This window comes from Betta splendens, chromosome 21, assembly GCF_900634795.4.
Source record: "Betta splendens chromosome 21, fBetSpl5.4, whole genome shotgun sequence".
In the NCBI taxonomy this organism is placed as follows: Eukaryota; Metazoa; Chordata; class Actinopteri; order Anabantiformes; family Osphronemidae; genus Betta; species Betta splendens.
The window spans coordinates 4,726,315-4,733,950 of record NC_040899.1 but is presented as its reverse complement, the minus strand read 5'-3'; the positions used below and the strand labels follow the sequence as shown (position 1 = coordinate 4,733,950).

The window sequence follows — 7,636 nt, the reverse complement described above, 5'->3', positions numbered from 1 at the left end:
GTTGCTTTTTCTCATAAGAAATTATGTGTTGTAAATATTTAGTAGAAGGTTTTCTACAACTTTCAAACAACAGCCTGATTTAAAAGGAACCTCGAACAGTGTTTTCCTATCAATCAATTGTGGTTAAACAATGGTGGAGAAGGAACCTACTCACCCAACATCCACGCGTTTCCTTTTCATACAGCGGTTGCAGTGACGCGTTGAGCCTGTAGGGGGCGGTAGCAGGGCTTCAGGATTAAGAGTTCACTCAATAAATACTGACATGATCGGGTCCTTGTTTGACAGTTGTGGAGGGTTTTTCCAGAACCAAGTGAAACCATAGAAAACATCTTGTCTATTTCAGCTAAAGGAGGTTTAAGGAGGTTCCAAACAAAAGTGCCCCTCTGAAAAAAATAATTATCTATAAGATATTAAATCAGAAGTCACACATTCATGACTGTGAATGAAGCACAAACCTTTTAAACTTAAGTTTATTTTTTACACACTTTCCCCTTAACACTTACATAATAATAATAATAACTAACCTCCTTCTTACTTAGTTTTCTGTGGTTTCCAGTGTTTTGTCTCTGTCTGTTGTTCTGTCTCCTGAATAACTTGAAGCATCTCAGTCTTCCACCAATGAACAAACAGGTTTAAAGACATCACATGAGTCAAAGTGTGTGTTTATCTATGCAGCATTGGCCTCGCGGTGCAGTAATATCATGCGTCTCCTCACCTAGTATCAAAAAGCAGGGCCAGGTGTTGATGCTGAGCTTCCACGGAGGCTGTTGGGCCCTCGTCCTCCTCCTCGGTCTAAAGATGTCATCACAATGCAATAATGTACAGATCAGCTGCTGCTTTTCTATCCGCTCTGCTTCCGTATCAGCAATACTGACGCCTGGTTGTGACACTGGGGATGAGTCGCAATAGTGGGATGAAGAACACAGGTGCACTTTTTAAAACAAAGCTTTCTGGTTGAAATGTCGTAAATGTGCCGTTTCTGCTTAAACTGCTGTGACGCTTTTGTCCAAACCTGAGAGTTTCAGTGTGTGTGTGTGTGTGTGTGTGTGTGTGTGTGTGTGTGTGAGTGAGAGAGCAAGCGAGAGAGAGAGAGAGAGAGAGAGAGAGAGAGAGAGAGAGAGAGAGAGAGAGTCTTTACTGTTGATTTGTTTGCTTCCAACACAAAGACTCAAATTAATAATAGAAATAAAAGAAACTTTAAAGGGGCAGTTGAGAGCGTAACACATCTAATATACGTAGAGTTTAGTTTAGTGTAGTTTATTGAAGCATTGTTTGTGTCACAACATTTGACATTTTCTACGAGTTGGGCTCTGTTTTTATGATTTCATTGCTTTTGTTCAGTGTTGACACATGCGGGTGACATCAGCAGTTTCCCAGGCACCACATTACATAACCTGACATCACCTGAGCACCAGCCCCGCAGGAGCTCCAGAGCCGTAGTTAATGTGCTCGCTGAACTGCCAATGATTGTTTGTCCAGTAACACCCACGGCTGCGACTCAAACTGATTGCAGCTCCAGAATAAAATCCCATCTTAAGTCTAATATAATGGAAATTAAAGTGATAGTTGAGCTCAGAGTTAATCAGAGTCTCTAACGACAGTGGTTCTTGTATGTGCTCTGCTGTTAAATTTAATAAATTTCATTATTATTGTTTATGCTGACTAAACTATTACTACTGCGTCTTTGTTCAAAGCTAAACTTAATAGGAGACGTGTTCTTGATACTTTGACTGATAAAACTTCTGTTTCAGGTTCAGATCCGCTCATTTGAACTGTTTGTATAAATCATAGCAAGCTGTTGGGAGATATTTCATATGGATTTGAAATTATATCACTTACGTGTAACAAACTTCCTGCTCCAGAGAACCTGTGTCTGCTCCTCTATGTACAATATTTAGGTTTTATATGACGATGATAATGATGTTTATTATGCAATTATGCAAACCTGTCAGACTGAGATTATTTAACATTTCTGTCCTTATTTTATTTATGTAAATTAATTTTATTTGTTTTCATTAAAAACCTCTGCACATCCTTCATTAGTCCTGTATTATTTGAATTTTGAATTAATTATTGATTTTAAAACATTAATTAATCATTATATTCACAGTCACTGGATTTAACCAGTTTAACAAAACTCTGTTACTCAGATTAAACTTTAACCTCAACATTAAAAAATATGAAATGTTAAAACTAAAAAAATTTAAAATAATATAATTATAAAATTAAATTTAAAACCAACAACAATGCACACAGCGTTGATGAAAGCATTTCCTATAAGATCTACCTACACAGAGCAGTGATCTGTCCGGTGTGTTGTTGTGTTCGCTCATTACATAACATCAGACGTTCGATTAAACATTTATTCTAGCTGCATTTTTTCTGGCAGGTCATCAGTGAATCTTTGCAGCTGCATGGTCTCAAAGACAACACAGGGTCAGTCTGAACTGGTTCTGCTGGGAGCTCACCGGTTTGATATTTTACTCTATCCGCCTCTGTGGCAATTAGTAATCAGGCCAGTTAAACGTGGTTCAGTCCGGTTTGCGCCCAACGTGACCTCGCTGGTCAGAGTCATTGTAATGACGCAGCTCACTTCAGTTTAATGGATGAACAGAAAACACAGACGCTTCGTGTCCGGTGCTGTAAGAAAAACCTCATAGCATAAAACAACATATCCAAAAGTCATCAGTATTGAAATTTCCCCGCTGTGGGACTAATAAAGGCATTCTATTCTATTCTATTTTACTCACAACTTCCTCAGTATGGTAGACTGAGGTTTTGAAGCTTGATGGATATTTATGTTCTCCGATGAGACAAAAAGCAAAACAAAAATCTGTTGCTATTATTAAACGCAAACAGGAACGAATTAAGAGATGAGTTCATCTCTTCTGCTGCATTTTTAATATTTACTAAGTTGCAGAGCTGCTTCCACTGAAGTAAAGCTACTTCACTCTCCTTAATTATTTAGTACTTGTATACATTTATTGTTCAGTTACTACAGTGCTGCTAAACCGACATTGAGCCCCTTTAATCAGCCTTAGAGTGTAAAATAATGTGTAAAATAATAAACAGAGACAGACCTCTAAGAACAATGTTAACCTGCACACAAAAACCCATAATTATATCAAATCTTCACTGACTCTTGACACTTCAACTAATTGACACCTCTAATTTCTGACTCGTCTCTATGCCGAAATTCTAATGCAGATGATGTATTACATCCGACCTGGATTCATTCCCGTCGCCTCAGCAAGGTGCACTTTTGTAATATTTGTAAGGTAAACATGGACTTTTGAGATGAGGAGGAGGAGGAGGAGGAGGAGAGGTGGAGTTCCTTTATCTGAATAAAGGAGCCGTGAGGCCGCAGGGACGTCTCACAGATGCGAACGCCGCTGCAGTGGAAGCATCACTGTGACACTTCTACAGCCTTTGTGCCTAAAGTGAGGGACGTCTGCGCTGCTTTCATAGGCAGAACTTGATCTGTGATAATAATCGGTGACACATCGATCACAACAAAACCGCCTGCACCCACAGTCAAACAGTAGTCGTCAGACCAGTGTGAGGTGACGTGAGTGAAATGCAGGACTATGAGAAGTCGGTGTGGTTCTTGGGGACCTGGGGCCGGTTCCAGAGGCGAGTCTTCGTCCTGCTCTGTCTCATGGCTGTTCCGTGTGGATACAACCTCCTGTCCATCATCTTCCTGCTGGCGACGCCCCCCCACCACTGCCACGTCCCAGCCCACTGGAACATCAGCCAGGACTGGATCCAGGCCAGCATCCCAGTTCAGGTCAGAGCCCCGATGTGACAGAACCGGTGAAGGCGTCTGTGTCATCAGATGATCATGAAGTAAATTAAATTAATTCTGTTAAAAGTAACAATTGCTTTGGTGTCAGATTCCAGTCGGATTAAAGACAGAATAGGAATTGGTCAATAATAATTGTCCACAGTGTAAAATGTGTAATGGAACATGAAAAAGCTGCAGCAGGCGAAAATAAATAAAGCACCAGTTGTGGAGTAGATCCCACAGTTCAGGTCCAGCGACTTCTGGACCTACAGTTCTAACCTAGCATCAGGCGTTCATCCTGCTGCAGGTTAGAACTGGTCCAGTTAGGAGTCCACCTCCCAATACTTAACATGTGATGGTGTTACTGGTGGTCGGCAGGTGACAGGGAAGCCCGAGAGGAGCGGCTGCAGCCGCTATCAGCTGGACCGAGTCCAGAACCTGTCTTGGGGGGGGTCGGGTCCAGAGGCCGTTCTTTCCACCCTGCCGCAGGAGGACTGTAAAGACGGGTGGATATACAGTAATGAGCACTACCAGTCCACCATAGCCACTGAGGTACTGGACCGGACTGGGTGTCCTGCCTTCTGTGTTATTGGTTTGTTTGCTGTATGACATCAACGCCTCCATTCCTCCCAGTTCGACCTGGTGTGTGGCGACAGCTGGAAGCAGCCCTTCACCTCGGTGGTCTACTTCCTGGGAGGACTGTGTGGGTGCTTCATCTCCGGGCAGCTCTCGGACCGGTACATTTTGACCTCGGCGCCCGTTCAGGTTCAGCTTTGTTACACGTGACCGCTGAGGCCTCCGTGTGCTGCCTCCGCCTCAGGTTCGGCCGGAAGCCCGTCGTGTTCGGAGCCACCGTCGTGCTGAGCGTCTTCAGCTGTGCCGTGGCCTCCGCCCCGTCCTGGCCCGTCTTCCTCGGGCTCTACTTCGTAATGGGCATGGGTCAGATCGCCTGCTACATCATTGTGTTCGTCCTAGGTTTGTGCCAGCGCTCTACTGACGGCGATGCGGTCTGTCCTGCTGCTGAACGCACTGTTTTCCCCACAGGCTCAGAGATCCTGCTCGGTTCCAGCAGAGTGCTCTTCTCCACCCTCTTCCTGCCCTGTGTGAGCGTGCTGAGTGTGTCGCTGCTGCCTGTCACTGCCTACCTGGTCAGAGACTGGAGGCACCTGTCGCTGATCATGGCCGTGCCCGGCCTGGCCTGCATCCCCCTGTGGTGGTAGGACAAAACACAGACACACGCCGTAGCTTAGCAGGGGGTCAGATTCAGAGAGGACGGGTGTGGTTGTTTTGGTGATGAAGGATGATCTGGTCATGAGTCGTTGGTTCGGCGCCGTGTCACCAGGCAGGTGCCAGAGTCCCCCCGCTGGCTGGCGTCGCGCGGGCGCTGGGCCGAGGCCGAGCTCCTCCTGAGGTCGGCCGCTCTGGAGAACGGGGTGAAGCCGCCACATTCCATCTTCCACTCAGCCGGGGTGAGAAGCCACAACCTTCAGCCCTGAGTCCCAGTCGGACTCGGGCTGACGCTTCTGTCTCGCCACAGGTTGAAGAGGAAGCAAGCAAGAAGTCCCTCAGCTTCCTGGACCTGCTGAGGACCTCCAACATCCGCTATATCTCACTCATATTGTGGGTCGTCTGGTGAGTTAAACCACTTTCCGCTCATATTCAGCAACATTTTCATATTTCCTTCATGTTAGCTTCGGACCTAGATGACTCTATGACCTTTCCTCTTCACCCTTCAGACAAAATGTTAGTTGCATGTGCAGTAGAAAGGCCAAATCAGCATTCGCTTAGCATTGCTGCTGGGACTAACTGACCGCTCTCTGTCGTTTGCAGGTTTTCGTTGAGTCTAAGCACCATTGGATTGTCTTTCAACATGTCTAATCTCTATGGCAGCCCTCATCTCAACTACTTTTTGGCCACAGTCGTTGAGATCCCGGCTTACATCACCAGCTGGCTACTTGCTAGCAGGTTCTCCCGCCGCCTGTCCTTCATGGGCTTCACCCTGTTGGGGGCGCTGGCGCTGCACCTCATCCTGGTCACGCCGTCGGGTGAGTGCAGGGTGAGTGAAGGGTGAGTGCAGGGTGAGCGGTAGGAGGCCTTCCCTCTGCTGACCGTCCGCCTTCGTCCCGCAGACCTGCCAGCCATTACCCTGTCCCTGGTGCTGCTGGGTAAATACGGCATCACGGTTGGCATTGCCATGTCATACATGCACACGGGGGAGCTGTCGCCCACAGTCATCAGGAACACAGCAATGTCGTCCTGCGCCACCTTCTCCAGGCTGGGGTGCTCCGTGTCCCCCTATCTGATGCAGCTGGGTAAACACACTATCACTCACATCACATCACTTCGAGGCCGGCCTCGTCATGCAGCCTTGTTGTGTTCTGCAGCTGCATTTAATGAGTTCCTGCCCTGGATTGTCGTGGGGTCGCTGTCGCTGCTCAGCGTCCTGCTCTACGTCTTCCTGCCGGACACCTTCAGAAAGCCTCTTCCCGACACCATCGAGGAGATGGGACGCATACAGAGGTCAGTGTGCACAGCCACTGTGCTGTGTCTGTGGTCATGACCTCAGTTTAAAGCAGGTCTGGACTGTTGAATGTGTCAGACAGTGGGAGTTTAGGACTAACTCCACAATGGAGATGAAGCTTTACTGATGCAGTTTTAGGAGCCTTGGTCTTAGTGTCACCAGATGAAACACATTATAGTTTCACTTGTTCTTTCCGATTCTTTTCCCTTTTAATATTTACAAATTTGAACAAGGATTCAGTACAAGCTGTATATGAACTGTAATGAATCACTGGTGACTCAGTGCAACACCTACTCATTAAAATCTCAAAAAAGGTCATGTGAAGCCCTGAACTGTACTGAACTTAACATGAACAGACTGCATGCAACGCTGACCTGAAGACAGCCTGACTCAGCATCAATGATTACTACCATGGAAAAAATGTGAACTAACCGTTGGATCTGATCTGAGGCAGAAGAAGAAGAGTGCTCTAGAGCTGAGCATTGAGTGGATACAACAATGACATGTTTAAAGATTATGTAATGAACAATACAAAATGGTGTGATGATAGAATAACAAATGCAATGCAGTGTGATTGATGGACTTCTCACCTGGCTTGCAGGCTGAGGTGGCCATGGACGTCTTCATCTTCTCCAAAGGATGGAAAGTCAATTATGAACGAGGCCATTGGACCGGAGATCCTGTGCACAACTCACCTATAAGACTCCTAACACAACACATGTTGTTAACACATACATGCAGTAGAAGCAACTGTTCATTGTTGTTACCAGGAAGTTCAGCTCCTATAGCAATTTATGGGTGGAAGTGCTGCAAGTGATGCAATGATTCATCTCATGTACAGTAATGATTTATTCTCTTACCAAACAGCAGTTGTTAGTAAAGAATGAGACTAGTTTTTAAGGCAATGATGTTAAAATAATGTGTTGATTTAAAGTCAGTGTAAATGTGAAAGCTAATGAATGTAAATCCTGTCAATATTTGTTTCTGTTGCAGCAAATGTAACAGTGGATTTATTTTTGATAATAATAGTGGAGTTTATTGTTACCTTTACTATAGAAAAAAGTTTGTATATATGGTTGATGAATGTAAATTTACTCATTAAAGTATTTACTATGAATAATGTAAATGGGGCTTAGTTTTTCATCATCTTGGAACATAAACTTGTATACTGTATTCAATATTCTTGTGAACTGAGCTAATCTGTGGGTTTTTTTAACGCGTCGGTGGCGTGAACTGGCTGGGGGCGTGGCTTGTACGACCGTGACCACGCCCCGGATACGAAGCTTCAGCAGCATAAAGTTGCACACAGTTTTACCGGTTAAAATATTCAG

General features: G+C 45.2%; 1 protein-coding gene across 1 annotated transcript; it reads left to right on the top strand.

The window, feature by feature from the left end:
• Positions 1-3,390: 3,390 nt before the first annotated feature.
• LOC114847240 (organic cation/carnitine transporter 2-like) lies at positions 3,391-7,447 on the top strand. The gene is made up of 11 exons (XM_029136760.3): positions 3,391-3,787; positions 4,163-4,336; positions 4,418-4,521; positions 4,605-4,759; positions 4,829-5,000; positions 5,127-5,253; positions 5,322-5,416; positions 5,615-5,829; positions 5,914-6,096; positions 6,169-6,304; positions 6,907-7,447. Exons 1-11 carry the CDS (start codon positions 3,578-3,580, stop codon positions 7,004-7,006), a joined length of 1,671 nt encoding a protein of 556 aa, XP_028992593.1. The 5' UTR covers positions 3,391-3,577; the 3' UTR covers positions 7,007-7,447.
• Positions 7,448-7,636: the final 189 nt, after the last annotated feature.

Excerpts from the sequence above, each read along its gene's own strand:
- LOC114847240 (XM_029136760.3), top strand. The coding sequence starts at position 3,578 with ATGCAGGACTATGAGAAGTCGGTGTGGTTCTTGGGGACCTGGGGCCGG. Across the intron at positions 4,337-4,417 it reads AGTCCACCATAGCCACTGAG|TTCGACCTGGTGTGTGGCGA; the intron begins GTACTGGACCGG and ends CATTCCTCCCAG. Across the intron at positions 5,830-5,913 it reads CATCCTGGTCACGCCGTCGG|ACCTGCCAGCCATTACCCTG; the intron begins GTGAGTGCAGGG and ends TTCGTCCCGCAG.